This window comes from Geotrypetes seraphini, chromosome 2, assembly GCF_902459505.1.
Source record: "Geotrypetes seraphini chromosome 2, aGeoSer1.1, whole genome shotgun sequence".
Taxonomy (NCBI): domain Eukaryota; kingdom Metazoa; phylum Chordata; class Amphibia; order Gymnophiona; family Dermophiidae; genus Geotrypetes; species Geotrypetes seraphini.
Genome location: NC_047085.1, coordinates 503,363,434 through 503,378,978, shown reverse-complemented (window position 1 = coordinate 503,378,978; position 15,545 = coordinate 503,363,434). Strand labels below are relative to the sequence as shown.

At 44.1% G+C, this 15,545-nt stretch overlaps 1 protein-coding gene across 1 annotated transcript; it reads left to right on the top strand.

The window, feature by feature from the left end:
- The first annotated feature begins 6,263 nt into the window (after positions 1–6,263).
- On the top strand, positions 6,264–15,288 carry LOC117354518 (gastrula zinc finger protein XlCGF7.1-like). The gene is made up of 4 exons (XM_033932189.1): positions 6,264–6,529; positions 7,684–7,810; positions 9,870–9,992; positions 14,238–15,288. The coding sequence occupies exons 1-4, from the start codon at positions 6,503–6,505 to the stop codon at positions 14,954–14,956; spliced, it is 996 nt and encodes a 331-aa protein (XP_033788080.1). The 5' UTR covers positions 6,264–6,502; the 3' UTR covers positions 14,957–15,288.
- Positions 15,289–15,545: the final 257 nt, after the last annotated feature.

Sequence of the window (15,545 nt, the reverse complement as noted above, 5' to 3'; positions counted from 1 at the left end):
CTCTGAAAATCAATCGGTCCCGCTCCTGGCGCTTCAGCCGTGAATACAGAACAGAAATATTTGTTAAGCAATTCAGCAATTTACGGCAGAATAAACAATGGGCCTTTTTTTCTTGTTTTGCTTTTGCTGCTGACCTTTTGTTGAATGTGCTGCTGTACAGAAGTTTAATGTATGATTGCACTCTATTCGTATAGCCCAATGTTTGGTTTGTGACTATTAAAAAAAAATCCTGAGTTTTGAGCATTTTTTGTCGTTTCTCCTTTGTTACTGGGAAAAGTCAATTACTTACCTGTGATATTTGGGAAGCTGAATTAAAGTCTATCGAAATTTAGACCTGAAGGGTTCCTGAAGCCATAGGGGACATGCTGGACTAGTTCTTGTTACAACCCGGGAAGTCCGCTGTGCCCATCAGGGACCTGGGGCAACAGGGGGACTGAGTGACTAGCCCAGGGTCACAAGGAGTGCTGAGGCTGTAACTTTTAACCACTGCACTACACTCTTTCCATGGTCAACAAATGAGCAGTACAGCAATGCATTAGCAGGACAAAATTTATAGCATTTCTCATACTCATTCTTACTGTGGTTTTTATTTATTTATTTTATTTAAAAAATTTCTATACCATTTAAAACTAAACGGGGAAGATGGCCGAATCATTAATCAAGGACAGTATCAATGAGCATATAGAAAAAAAATAAGTTGATGAGAACTAGCCAGCACGGTTTCTGTAATGGTAGATCATGCCAAACGAACCTACTGCACTTCTTTGAGGGGATAAGCGAACAACTGGACAAAGGCGACCCCATAGACATAGTGTACCTCGATTTCCAGAAAGCCTTCGACAAGGTGCCTCACGAGCGCCTACTAAGGAAACTGTGGAACCACGGAGTGGAAGAGGACATACACAGATGGATCAGAAACTGGCTGGCGAACAGGAAACAGAGAGTAGGAGTGAAAGGTCACTATTCTGACTGGAAAGGGGTCACGAGTGGCGTCCCGCAGGGGTCAGTGCTGGGACCGCTGCTGTTCAATATATTTATCAATGACCTGGAAGCAGAGACGAAGTGCGAAATTATAAAATTTGCGGACGACACAAAACTCTCCGGTAAGGTTAGAACTGTCGAGGAATGTAGAGATCTTCAAAGGGACCTGAACAAACTGAGTGAGTGGGCAAATACGGTAAATGGCAGATGAGCTTCAATGTGGAGAAATGTAAAGTCATGCACATGGGAAAAGGAAACCCGATGTACAATTACACAATGGGGGGGATGTTATTGGGGGAAGGCAACCTAGAAAGGGACCTGGGGGTTATGGTGGATAGAACAATGAAACCAGCGGCACAATGTGCTACGGCCTTGAAAAAGGCGAACAGAATGTTGGGCATTATCAAAAAAGGTATCGCTACCAGAAGCAAGGAAGTTATCCTCACGCTGTATAGGGCGATGGTGTGACTGCATCTGGAGTACTGCATTCAATACTGGTCGCCGTACCTTAAGAAGGATATGGCGGTACTTGAGAGGGTCCAGAGAAGAGCAACAAAAATGATAAAGGCATGGAGAACCTTTCGTATGCTGAGAGATTGGAGAAGCTGGGGCTCTTCTCCCTAGAAAAGCGGAGACTTAGAGGGGATATGATAGAAAGTTACAAGATCATGAAGGGTATAGAGAAGGTAGAGAGGGACAGATTCTTCAGACTGGCCGGGGCAACAAAAACTAGAGGGCACTCGGAAAAATTGAAGGGAGAAAGATTCAGAACAAATGCCAGGAAGTTCTTCTTCACTCAGAGGGTGGTGGACACCTGGAATGCACTTCCAGAGGAGGTAGTAGAGCAGAGTACGATTTTGGGTTTCAAAATGGGACTGGACAAATTCCTGAAGGAAAAGGGGATTGAAGGGTACAAATAGAAGGGTACTATACAGTACAAAATGCTTTAGAGTAATAGATAACTTACAGGTCATTGACCTGGGGGGCCGCCACGGGAGCAGACTGCTGGGCATGATGGACCTGTGGTCTGACTCAGCAGAGGCGATGCTTATGTTCTTATGTTCTTCTTATAAAACCATAATAAAACAGACACACAAACAATCCTCAGAAATCATATGTACAAACTAATACCATGGCTTATGTAATGAAAATCACAAAGAGTTCAACTATGTTCCTGTGCAAAGTGAAAAGCACAGGACCGTAAGGGTAAACAACGAGACTGGGACAGTATACTGTCGTAAAGGCCACTGTATGACTAAAAACAGGGGAGGAGACCGGTGACACGTCTCAGTTCTCATGGGAAGGAGAAGAAATATCTGACAATTTAAGTGGAGTACACTTCTCCCTCCGTATTCGCTGTGATAGGGGATTAACAGAACCACAAATACAGAAAAACCGCAAATAACTTTTTCATATGTTATTCGCTGTTTTCTATTAAAAACTATCGTGAATATAGTGAAACCGCGAATCACATGGTGGGAGACCTGGCCTGTTCCTGAAGGAGAGGCAAAACACGGTGAAGAAAGTGCCGGGAATCGGCGATTTTATCTGTAAACGCTTGGAATCAACGATTTCTCTATGTAAGCTGATGTAATATGGGGGGAGGAGCCAGCAAGCTAAAAACCGTGAATAATCGAAACCGCGAATGCTAAAACCGTGAATACGGAGAGAGAAGTGTACTCCCAAGATATTGCCACTATTAGGTTTTAAAGAAATCTTCTGCAGCCTCTGCCCACAGATTGGACAATTTTCTGAAGGAAAAGGGGATAGAAGGGTATGGATAGAGGATTACTACACAGGTCCTGGACCTGATGGGCCGCCGCGTGAGAGGACTCCTGGGCGCGATGGACCTCTGGTCTGACCCAGCAGAGGCACTGCTTATGTTCTTATGAAACCAGTAATCCATTTAACAGAAATGGGAATTTCTCAATTTTGAATGGTCAAAGAATCCTAGCTGGGGGCCACTGATTTTCCATAGCAGCGCATTGTATCCTGGGACCAAATTTTAAACTAACCCCTCCTTTTCCAAAGTTTTGTGGCAATGGTACTGAAGCCCATGACTTCCTAATGGGCTTTGGTGCGATTACCACGGAACGCTGAGGTACTCAGCTTTGTAAAAAAAGGCCTAAGTTCCTTAAATATTTTCTTGGATAATAATTAGTACCAGCCAAGGTGTCACATTTATTTAAAACTTTCCCCTGGGGGCTAAGAAGCTGTTAGGAAGTCTCTCAATCTGGAAAAAGAAAAGCCCTTCAGCCACCATGCTGGGGCGGATATCCCTTTTACTGAACTGACCAGAGCAGAAACCAGACAAGCTTATACTCTTGAAAATTCACTTACGAGACACTGCAGTGACAACAGAGGAGTGACATTTTTTTCTAAACAGCTTTTGAGCTCCCTCAGAGACTGACACCCAGCAAAAAATCTTTGTCTTTTGAATGTCTCGTTTGGCTTCCTGAAGAAAGAATAAAACGTGGCATGTCGAGGCCAAAGAATTTTCTTCAATAAGATATTTTTGATGAATTTCACAACAGTACAGTGTTCCCCCGGTTGTTTGCGGTCCCGGTCATTCACGGTATTTTCTGACCGCGAACCGCCGACAAGAAGAGGACAGCAGGAGAGGTAGGAGAGAGCAGCCGGAGCACCGCGAGTGCAGGAAATCACTCGCGGTACGCTCCAACCGCCTCTTCCGGCACAAAGTCGGGCCTTATCCAATCAGGAGCTGCTTTGACACGCAGCTCCTGATTGGATAAGACCCGACTTCGTGCAGGAAGAGGCGGTCGGAGCGTACCGCAAGTGATTTCCTGCACTCGCAGCGTTCCGGCTGCTCTCCTGCTGCCCTCTCCCTCTGCCTTCTTCAGGCTCTCCCATGAAAAACCGTATTCGCGGTTTTTCAAGATTCGCGGGGGTTCCTGGAACGGAACCCCCGCGAATCTCGGGGGAGCACTGTATTAACTTGTAAAGTGGAAGTACTGCAATGATTGGGTGGTGAGGTTTGGGGCGGACTATGTTCCCCTTTTTCCTCCATGTCTCTGAGCACAACCTTCCTACATACAAGAATAGGAATTAAAATGTTTTGAAAGTTTTTCTTGATTTCATTACAATATTCTCTGTAAGCGTGTTATTATTTTTTGGATTGAATTTTTCACGGCTTTCCTTTTTGGATTGTGTTTCCTCCTTTGTTGTTTTTCACTTGGTCACCATAGGGTTGCCAGATTCTCTCTTTGCTAAAAGAGGACGCCTGGCCCTGCCCTGTTTCGCCCCCCCCCCCCAGTCCCGCCCCATTCTGCCTCTGGCTCTGCTCCATTCCTCCCCATCCCGCCCCCACGTGAACCTCCCCGAGCTTGAAGGCCGCATTTGGAATCCTTCACGCATGCGCAGATGTCGATGCAATGATGTCATAGGCATGCGTGTGTGCGTATGACATCATCACGAGGATGGACACGCATGCGCAAAGGCTTTTGAACGCGGCCTCTGAACTCAGGACTGACAAAACCCAGACAAACTGCAGGGTTTTGGAAATCCCTCAGGACAATCCTCTGAAAAGAGGACATGTCTGGATTTTCCCGGATGTCTGGTATGTTTAAATGATTTTTATTATTCCAGCAGTAAGAAGCAAATACAAACAGTAGTACCATTCAGGAAATAACATTTTCAACAATATAATCAGTTCCCCTCCCATCCCCCCTCCCCTCCCCTCCCCAAGAATCCATGGCCAGTCCAACAGCTGAGAGTGGGAATAAAATCTTAAAGATTCAAAAGTCTACTGCGAGCACGCGGTGTGAGGTCCTGCCAGAAGTGCTCCCACACCTGACAAAATTTGCGACCCGGACCAAGAGTCAAGTCTCCCACCATGCGTCTCTCCAGTGTTGCGTGCACTATCATTAGGGATCTCCATTGTGCATATGACGGGGGATCACGGGAGAGCCAGTTGGTGAGGATGGCTTTTTTTCCCCATCAAAAGGGCTCTGGAGATAAATGCTGACGTTCCCCTGGGTTTGGGCGAGGCTATATTATAAAATCCAAATAACGCCCTCGGTTGCGGAAGCCATCGCCTTCCCCAAAGTGATGTGGTATATAGGCCCAGATGTCTCCAAAACTGTTGGATTGCGGGGCAGGCCCAAAACATGTGACTCAAAGCTGCATGAGCCTGATTGCATTTCGGGCAAGATTGCGACGCAGTAATCCCCATCCGGGCTGCACGTTCCGGTGGAATGTTCCCGGATGTCTGGTAACCCTAACTCACCAGTTTTAGATGGCCATTCAGAGTATCCTAAAATCACTTGGGGCCTAATTCTGGAAACAGCAATTGCCATGGTAGGCACCTACTGAGTGTCAGACACTGGTAGGCGCTATGTCCAGAATCGCGTTTGAACAGATGCCTTAAATGTAGGCTAGCATTTTATATGTCTACATTTAAGGCATCTGACTTTCACCTACGGAGGCACCTAGGCACGCCTACAGACACCTAAGGCCACTTCTGGCATAAGCCACACCTATGTCGGCCTTAGGCATCCATAGGCATGCCTAGTCACCTCCGCAGGTGTGAATCAGATACCTACATTATAGGTGTCCTGTGCTGCACCGATTAAAAAAAAAAACAAACCAACAAAAACTGCATCCTGATTGGTCCATTGGACGGTGGTAGGCGCCTACAATCGGGACACTGTTTTGAGAATCAGGCCCTCGGTGTCTTCGAAGGTATGTTGGAGTTCCATCCGCGGGTGCCAATTGATGGGACGGAAGCTCTTTTATCCCCATATTTATTCACACCTTCAGAGGAAGCAAATTGGTAAGGCAAGATGTCCCCTTGGCCAAATCCATGTTGAATCTTGTCCCGTTAAACCTGTATTCAGTGGCCACATTTTGGATTCGTAGGTACTTGGTGGGCCTCAGAAAAAAACAAACCCAGTTAATGTCTTATTAAAGTAATGACAATTTTGCATGAGTTGAAAATCTTTATAGTTTATAAATCTTTCCTTTTGGCTAAGTCTTAAGAATAATATTGTCATTTATAGCTAAAGACACATATGATCAAGAAACTGTTTTATTTTACTTTTGTGATTATGATGAACATACCGAGGGCCTCAAAATAGGACCTGGCGGGCCGCAAGTTTGAGACCACTGGTCTACAGAGATCAACTCCTCTGCGGTGCTTCCAGGCAGGTCCAGTAGACGGCAGCAGTCTGAAGTAACTCTCTCCGACGTCCCTCCCTTCCCTCTCTCTCCTGCTTCTCTTCCCTCTGATCTGTCCCCAGACTTCCTCCTTCCCCTCTCCCCCCCCCCTCCCATTCTCTTTGTCTACATTAGGCTTATTAGAAACAGAGGGAAATGAAGGCGGATAAAGACCATCTGGCCTATTCGCCTGCCCGACCATGCCACCCATCACCCCCTTCTTTCCCTTAGAGATCCGACGTAATTGGCCCGAGCTTTTTTTGAATTCGGATACGCTTTTTGTCTCCACTGCCTCCTGAAGCCTTTAGGACAACAGCTGAGTCCTGCACTGAGTTGGGGCAGGAGGATGGCCGCAGGGCTTTCTGCTGAGCAGGTAGGAGGCTGGCAGGAGGTGGGCAGCAGGGGAGGCGATGCCGGGCAGAAGACGAAAGGAGCCTGGCACCCCCGAAGAGGCGCTTCTGCCCTTTCTTCCTGGTTCTCCTCGGGCTTTATAAAAAGCTTGCTCTCTGCTATTTAAAAGTCTCCTGGAAAGCTGGCTTTTTAAGGACACCTTTAACGGAGTCATTTGAATTCTATATAATCAGGACACTCTTTAGCGGACTAATAGTGCTCTTAAGTGAAAATTGAGCGGGTAACCTTTTCCCACCCTGCTGTTTCATTACCCATGCCCTTTTTATTTATTTATAAATTGTATTTAATCCTTTTTTTCTTCCCTTTTGTGTTTGGTTGGTAAAGTTGTATTAACTGTCTGGTTTACACTTCCCCCTCCCCATTCGCGGTTTCGACACTCGCGATTTCACATATTTGTGATTTTTTTGGGGGGGGGGAGAGGGAAGTATAGCACGTTCCCGCCTCTCTCCAGCCTTCCCCCTTCCCGGCATCCTGGCCTTACCTGGTGGTCTAGCGGGCTTTCGGGGCAGGAGCGATCTTCCTACGCTCTTGCCCTGTGTAGATTGCCCATAGGAAATGGTTGCCGTGAGCTCCCGTCGTAGTCTCGAGAGACCACGGGAACTCACGGCGGTCATTTCCCATTGGCGATCTGCACGGGGCAGGAGCGCAGGAAGATCGCTCCTGCCCCGAAAGCCCGCTAGACCAGCAGGTAAGGCCAGGATGCCGGGGGGGGGGGGAAGGCGGGAGGGAGGCGTGGGTGGGTCAGAGCCGGACGAGAAGATATTCACGATTTTTCCCTATTCGCGGTCCAGCTCTGCCCCTATCCCCCGCGAATACCGAGGGAGAAGTGTAATCAATGTGCTTTTCTTTTTTACCCCGATTTTATCGTGATTTGTAAATCGCATTGGATTATGATTATGCGATCAAATCAAATTTTTCAATAAACATGAAACATGATATTGTTCTCCAAGGGGAGCTCAGAATGGTTTACATGAATTTATTCAGGCACTGTCTGTCCCTGTGGGCTCGCAATTTACTTTTCCGCGGTACAGCGTTAGAAGAATGCGGTTAGCTGAAGTCGAACGCATTCTGAGCTCCTCCATGTCTCACTGAGGTTGTTTCCGGTTTGTGCTTCAGGTATCGGTGACATTTGAGGACGTCACTGTCTCTTTCTCCCGGGAGCAGTGGGAATATTTAAATGAAGGTCAGAAGGAGCTTTACAGGGAGGTGATGAAGGAAAATTATGAAACCCTGATCTCACTAGGTAAGGGCTGAATTGTCTGCATTTTTAGCCAATTAAATGAAAGTAAAGCTGAGACATTTTCAAGCACCTTTTCTTATTTTTTTTCATATTTAATTTTAATACAACACAAGAAAAAGCAACAACAAGAAAAAACATTGTACAAATACAAGCTGAACAATAGCTAACAATCAAGAAACTCAGCTCCCTCCAACTATTCCGAAAACAACTGAAAACCTGGCTTTTCTCTAGCATATAACATCTCTTCTCCTGTCTACATCCCCTCTTTTTATATGCTTTTGTAAACCCTTTCTCCCCTCTCTTCTTATATTTTTAAGCTTTGTAAACCGTGTCGAGCTCCACTTCCGTGGAGATGATGCGGTATATAAACTTAAGGCTTAGTTTAGTTTAGCAGCCAAATTGACTTTTCCAATGCAATGTAATACTCACCCATAATAATAATAATATTATCATCATAAGAAATCCTTAGAAATCGCAGGGCTCTACCGCCAAAGAAAAGTAAAGGTGAAAGAAAATAAAAATCTAGTCCCCACATGGCCTATTACACTGTCAAGGAGAGCCTGCACGCCAAGTCAGATAAGGCTCCCAAGCTTGATGAAAGGAAACAAGATTCCCCAACTTGAGCGCAATCAATTTTGACATCAAGCATATATAGTAAAAGTGTGAACAGGTTTTGGATGTCTAGCAGACAGTAGTCCATGTATAAGGGGTAAGACAAATGTAACACAGCACTCGACGCGAAAAACACAGAGGACCAAAAGACCTGTACCTTAGGACATTCCCCCCCCCATATATGAAAGAACGTTCCCTGAGAGCCACAATTTTCGCCCAACAAAGGCCAGAACAAGTAGGAAACATTTTAATAGAAACATAGAAACATAGAAGATGACGGCAGAAAAGGGCTTCTGCCCACTCTGCTTACCCACCCCCTGTCTATGCCCTAGTGACCCAATTTCCTTATCTTGACCCTCGTAGGGATCCCACATGGGTATCCCATTTATTCTTAAAGTCTGCCTCGATCACCTGCACTGGAAGCTTGTTCCAATGATCAACCACTCTCTCTGTGAAGAAATACTTTCTGGTGTCGCCATGAAATTTTCCGCCCCTGAGTTTGAGCGGGTGCCCTCTTGTGGCCGAGGGACCCTTGAGAAAGAAAATATCATCTTCCACTTCGACACGTCCCGTGAGGTACTTAAATGTTTCGATCATGTCTCCCCTCTCCCGACGTTCCTCGAGAGTGTAGAGCTGCAATTTGTTCAGTCTCTCTTCGTACGAGAGACCCTTGAGCCCCGAGATCATCCTGGTGGCCGTCCGCTGAACCGATTCAATTTAGAGGGACGAGCCGGACTAAGGTACCACTGATAGAAAAATTTTATACCCATTCTCCATCAATCAGGCTGAAATGGAGACCTTAAACAGATGTTTAAATACCAAAGACCAGGAGGGCACGCAAATTCTGGCACCAAGCTGAGTCTCCCACCGTGAAATAAAACCCTGGGCAGGGTCGGTCTGAACCAACAAAGCCTAGTATAGTCTACTCACACCACTTATGATTTATAGACCGCATAATCATAAGTTCTACCATAAGGTCTAGTGGGTTTTCAGGCAGGAGCGATCTTCCCACTCCCCTGCCCCGTGCAGATCGCTCACCGGAAATGGCTGCCTTGAGCTCCAGTAGTCTCTAGAGCCATTTCCTGTGCGCGATCTGCACAGGGCAGGAGCATGGGAAGATCGCTCCTGCTTGAAAACCCGCTAGACCACCAGGTAAGGCTTAAGGGGGGGCTTTCAGCCGGGGGAAGCGGGGGTTAGGGGCAGAACCGGCCCAAATATTATTCGTGTTTTTTTAATATTCGCGGGCCGGCTCTGCCCCTAACCACCGTGAATATGGAGGGGGAAGTGTATAACTCTCTCATATGGCACTCCCTTTGTAATGTTTGACCGCTTCCTGCTTATGGTAGAAACTCCCCCTACGCACAGTTCATGTCCTGCACCCTGAGAAAAACAGCTGTGGATATTTTTTCTGTGACTGTAAGAGAAAATGATCCTCAATTTTCTTTGTAAGGCTTAGGCATAGAACATGAAAGAATTAATCCTGAAGTGTTATCAAGGATTAAACAAGAGGAAGAGCCGCATGTCTGGGATCCAACGGAGTTGGGAGTGAGAGAAGTTACTCCCTCATGCACAGGTGAGTAATAATAGCAAATGCTGTACAGAGTAATTGGAGATATTGTTCGGTACGGGTGAGTAATAATATTTCATAGAGTAATGAGAGGTATTACAACATACAGGCAAGTAATATTAAACACTTTAAGAAATAGAAGGAGTTTTTACAGATCATGGAACGATTTGGAGGCTGATCCCAGGAGACTATTCTGCCGGCTTTTTGTTTTTGCTTATTTTAATAATAGTAATAATAATTTATTTTCTTATATACCGCCCTACCAACAGTTCTGGGTGGTGCACAACAAGGAATACAACTGAACAATTCAGCGAAAGGGATACAATTTCATAATAAACAATACATCGTAAGCAATCAAATGCAGCAGAGACTATTAATCAATTTAAAATATTATAAAATCTAATGAAGAGAAACATAATATATTTTAAAAATGGCCTACAGCAGATTCTTCTAAAAATCTATCAACTAATGATTGAACCCTTCACAATTAAAAACATCAATCTAATTTATCAAATAAATATGTTTTTTAAAACTTTCCTAAATGTAGTATAAGAATAAGTTTGAGCGATCTATGGATGTAACCAGGAATTTAACTTCCTGGCCTGGTACTCCAATGTCCTGTCAAAAAAAGTTTTATAACAGCAGGACCTCGGGGCAGGAAAGGCAAAAATACCTGAAGTTCTGGTATCTTTTGCTGAATAGAAAAATGTTGATTCCGTTTCCAAACATTATTCTAATCTAATCAGGATTAATCACGCTTATCCAATACTACTACTCTTAATTATTTCTATAGCGCTACCAGACGTACGCAGCGCTGTACAGAGTCACAAAGAAGACGATAGTCCCTGCTCGAAAGAGCTTACAATCTAAACAGCCAAGACAGACAAACATGATGTCATGGATACAGTTAAGGGGAATGGTTAATCTGCTGGCTGGATTGGAGGGCAGAGGGGAAGGAGTACAGGACAATCAAGTCATTGTGACATCACTGATGAGGTTGGCTCTTATTGGTGGAATGAGGCATTATGACATCACAAGCTCAACTCTGCTTCCCAAAGACAAACAGGATGTCACGGATACAGTTAAGGGGAACGGTTAATCAGCTGGCTGGGTTAGAGGGCAGAGGGAAGTACAAGACAATCGAGCCATTGTGACATCACTGATGATGTTGGCTCTTATTGGTGGAATGAGGCATTATGACATCACAAGCTCAACTCTGCTTCCCAAAGACAAACAGGATGTCACGGATACAGTTAAGAGGAACGGTTAATCAGCTGGCTGGGTTGGAGGGCAGAGGGGAGTACAGGACAATCGAGCCATTGTGACATCACTGATGATGTTGGCTCTTATTGGTGGAATGAGGCATTATGTCATCATAATCTCAACTCTGCTCCCCAAAGACTGAAACTCTTCACACTACTACTACTATGAATTATTTCTATAACCCTAACAGACGCATGCAGAGCTGAACAGAGTCACAAAAGAGATAGTCCCTGCTCTAAAAAACTTACAAACTAAACAGACAAGACAAACAAACAAGATGTCAAGGATGCAGTTAAGGGGAACGGTTAATCAGCTGGCTGGGTTGGAGGGCAGAGGAGTAGGGTTAAGGATTGAAGGCTACATCAAAAAGATGGTTTTTCAGTCTGCTTTTAAATAAGGGAAGGGGCTTGATAGACAACTTAGGTTCAAGGCGATTTACAAAAAAAAAAGAGGCCCATGCAGCATCATGGGAAAAAGGTTATACTATGTCATAGAGGAAGGTAACACTGTACCAATGGAGGAAAGAGTTACAGCACATTTTAAAGGAAAGCTACATTATTCAAGAGGACAGAGTTATTGAGTTGAAAGGAAGTGATCAAATAGGTACGTTTTCAGTCTTTTCCTGAAGGTGAGACAGTTCCGTTCTGTTCTCATGGATGCTTGAAGGGCTTTCCGTGTTCTTGAAGCGACGTACGTGAAAAGGGTGTTAAATGTTCGCTTGGATGAGGGGATGATCAGCTGGTGAGTGTTGTTGATCCTGGTTGAGGTGAAGAGGGAGTTGAACAAGTGGGTTATCTGCTCCGGTGAGTTGGCGTGGCGTACAACGTAGGAGAGTTTAAATAAGTTTTGGGCATTTATTGGCAGCCAGTGAAGCGTTAGCGTGCAGAACAAAAGAATAGCCTTACTGGGTCAGACCAATAGTCCATCAAGCCCAGAAGCCTGTTCTCATGATGGCCAATCCAGGACCCTAGTACCTGGCCAAACCCAAGGAGTAGCAACATTCCAGCATCTCAAAGAATAGCAAGATTCCGGAACCCCAATGAGAGCAACATTCCAGAGCTGAGATTGTGATGTCATAATGCCTCATAGTCAACCTCATCAGTGATGTTACAATAACTTAATGGTCCTATACTTGGCACTGCCATGCTCGATCAGACCAATGGTCCATCAAGCCCAGTAGCCTGTTCTCACGGTGGCCAATCCAGGTTCCTAGTACCTGGCCAAAACCCAAGGAGTAGCAACATTCCAGCATCTCAAAGAATAGCAAGATTCCGGAACCCCAATGAGAGCAACATTCCAGAGCTCAGATTGTGATGTCATAATGCCTCATAGTCAACCTCATCAGTGATGTTACAATAACTTAATGGTCCTATACTTGGCACTGCCATGCTCGATCAGACCAATGGTCCATCAAGCCCAGTAGCCTGTTCTCACGGTGGCCAATCCAGGTTCCTAGTACCTGGCCAAAACCCAAGGAGTAGCAACATTCCAGTATCTCAAAGAACAGCAAGATTCCGGAGCCCCAATGAGAGCAACATTCCAGAGCTGAGATTGTGATGTCATAATGCCTCATTCCACCAATGCCTAAGAGCCAGCCTCAGCAGTGATGTTACAATGGCTTGATTGTCCTATACTTGGCTCACGTAAGGACATAAGAATAGCCATACTGGGTCTTTAAATGTAATGGGGAAGGATTTATTTTAAATAGAAGTATAAGTTCATGTTATAATGATATTTGACAAATTTTGAAAGGAGTTAAAGCCTGAACTACAGGTGGGAACAATCTGACCCCAATTTATGTTTCTAAATACACTTCTCCCTCCGTATTCACGGGGGATTCGGGCAGAACATAGCCGTGAATACCGAAAACCCGTGAATATCTTTTTGCATGGTATTCGCGGTTTTTCGGTAAAATAGACCTGAAAAAGATAATAAACCGTGAATAGCCCGACCTGCGATTTGCTCCATACAACGCCAGGAGCAGCCATTTCCAATGTGAAACGCCGGGTTCAGTGACGAAAATTAGGGAGCGGAGTCAGCCGCCGAAAAATCATGAATAATGAATCCACAGATACGGAAACCGTTGATAATGAGGGAGAAGTGTACACTAATATGATGTTTATCTATCTATTTGGGTGATGGTTAAGCATTTTATTAATAGAGAACTTCAGTGGATATAATTATTTTATATGAGTGATGAATGATCTCTTCATTGTTTCCTCTAAGGTTAATGAGAATATTTAAGGTGTAGTTTTGATTGTTCTTACGGTAAAATATGAGCTCCAAGTAGTCACCTTAAGACAGATATAGGGGTCCTTTTTACTAAAGTGCGCCAGCCGATTTAGCGCGTGCTAAAGATTAGCGGATGCTAAATGATAAGGCGTTCATTATATTCCACATCAGTTATCATGCCTTAGTAAAAGGACCTCATCATTTTTTTTTTTAGTTCCAATCTGTTTAATGAAAAATATCACAAGTACAAAAAACATTCATTAACCTGTACAATTCACAAAAGCCAAGGTGAAAATATAATACAATGTAGAAAACATATCAGATAATCAGAAGCAATGTATATGATATAATTTTTATTATTATTATTTCTTTTAAAAAATGATGGAGTCAGCTTCTCAACCCCATCATTTTTTAAAAGAAATAATAATAATAAAAATCAATTCTGCATTATCTGAGTATTCTAAGTGGAGCACAAATAATGCATACAATAATAATTGCAATAATTTTATTAAACGGTGGCTATGCTGATTGTAAGAAGTGTCTGACACTGAATAAAACAAGTCGCTGGTTTTGTTCACCCATTAAGTTAGATTGTAAGCTCTTCTGAGCAGGGACCATCTATAAATGTCAAAATGTACCGCGCTACATACTCCTTTCAGTGTTCTATAAGTGATCTAGTAGGTAGTATGTTTTGTTTAGATTGCTTTTTATGTATGCATTTGATATAGTTTATTTTTTTTTTCATTTTTCATACAGGAGAAAAACGATTTATATGTCCTGACTGTGGTAGAAGCTTCGGCAAGAAGGGAACACTCACTACGCACCGAAGAATCCACCTCGAAATAAAACAATTTAAATGTACTGAGTGTGGTAAAAGTTTCAGTCAGAAGCCAGGCCTCATAAACCACCAGAAAATCCACACAGGCATAAAACCATTTGTATGTGTGGACTGTGGCAAAAGCTTCAGTAAGAAGGGAGCACTCACTATGCACCGTGTAATCCACCTAGGAATAAAGCTATTTACATGTACCGAGTGTGGGAAAAGCTTCAGCCAGAAGCAAGGCCTCACAAACCACCAGAAAATTCACACGGGAGTGAAACCATTTACATGTGCCGACTGTGGCAAAAGCTTTTGCGAGAAGGGAAACCTCACCGTGCACCAGAGAATCCACACCGGAGTGAAGCCGTTTACATGCGCCGAGTGTGGCAAAAGCTTTAGTCAGAAAGTATCCCTCACCGTACACAATAGAAGCCACACTGGATTGAAGCCATTTATGTGTGTGGAGTGTGGGAAGGGTTTTCGTGATAAGGGAAGCTTTACCACACATCAGAGTGTGCACACAGAAATGAAACGGTTTACATGTGCGGAGTGTGGTAAAAGTTTCAGCCAGGAGGAACACCTCATCTTACACCAAAGAATCCACACAGGAGCGAAAAAATCGGTGCAGCGGGCATCTGTAGATTCTGTAAGATAAGAGTTAGAAACAGTTGCTCATCTCGTGGTTGGATTCGAAGTACTGATGGTGGAAAATCTTTATATAAAAACGCACAACAAAATGGCACATTTCATTCATTTGAAACTACGCGTTACGACATCGCGCCAGAAAAGCATTGGGATCGTGACCTTGAGAGAACTATAGAACACGAAGAAGTTACGATCACCTAGGACATTCCCATCCGGACTGATAAAGTTCTGGATGCCAAAAATAACAGATATAGTAGCAAAAGAGAAAAACACTAGAATTACATTGGTTATAGAGCTGTTGGTTTCAAGCAATAGGCTTGATTAAAAAGAGCTTCAAGCACACATGGATCTGTTGTCTATATGTTACTCATAAATTCCAGAAAAACTCTTTTTGGCACAATGTAAGCATAATAGAGGGTGTTAGCAGTAAATTTGGGAGTCTGAAATCATACTCCATATGTCCTGTCCTCCCTTCCCCCCCCCCCAAGTGAAACTATTTAATATTATGGAGTGGGGTGAAACCTTCTATGAGAAAAGGAAAGCTTCTCAGTGTTGCTACTATTTGGGTTTCTGCCAGGTACTGTGACTTGGATTGGCCA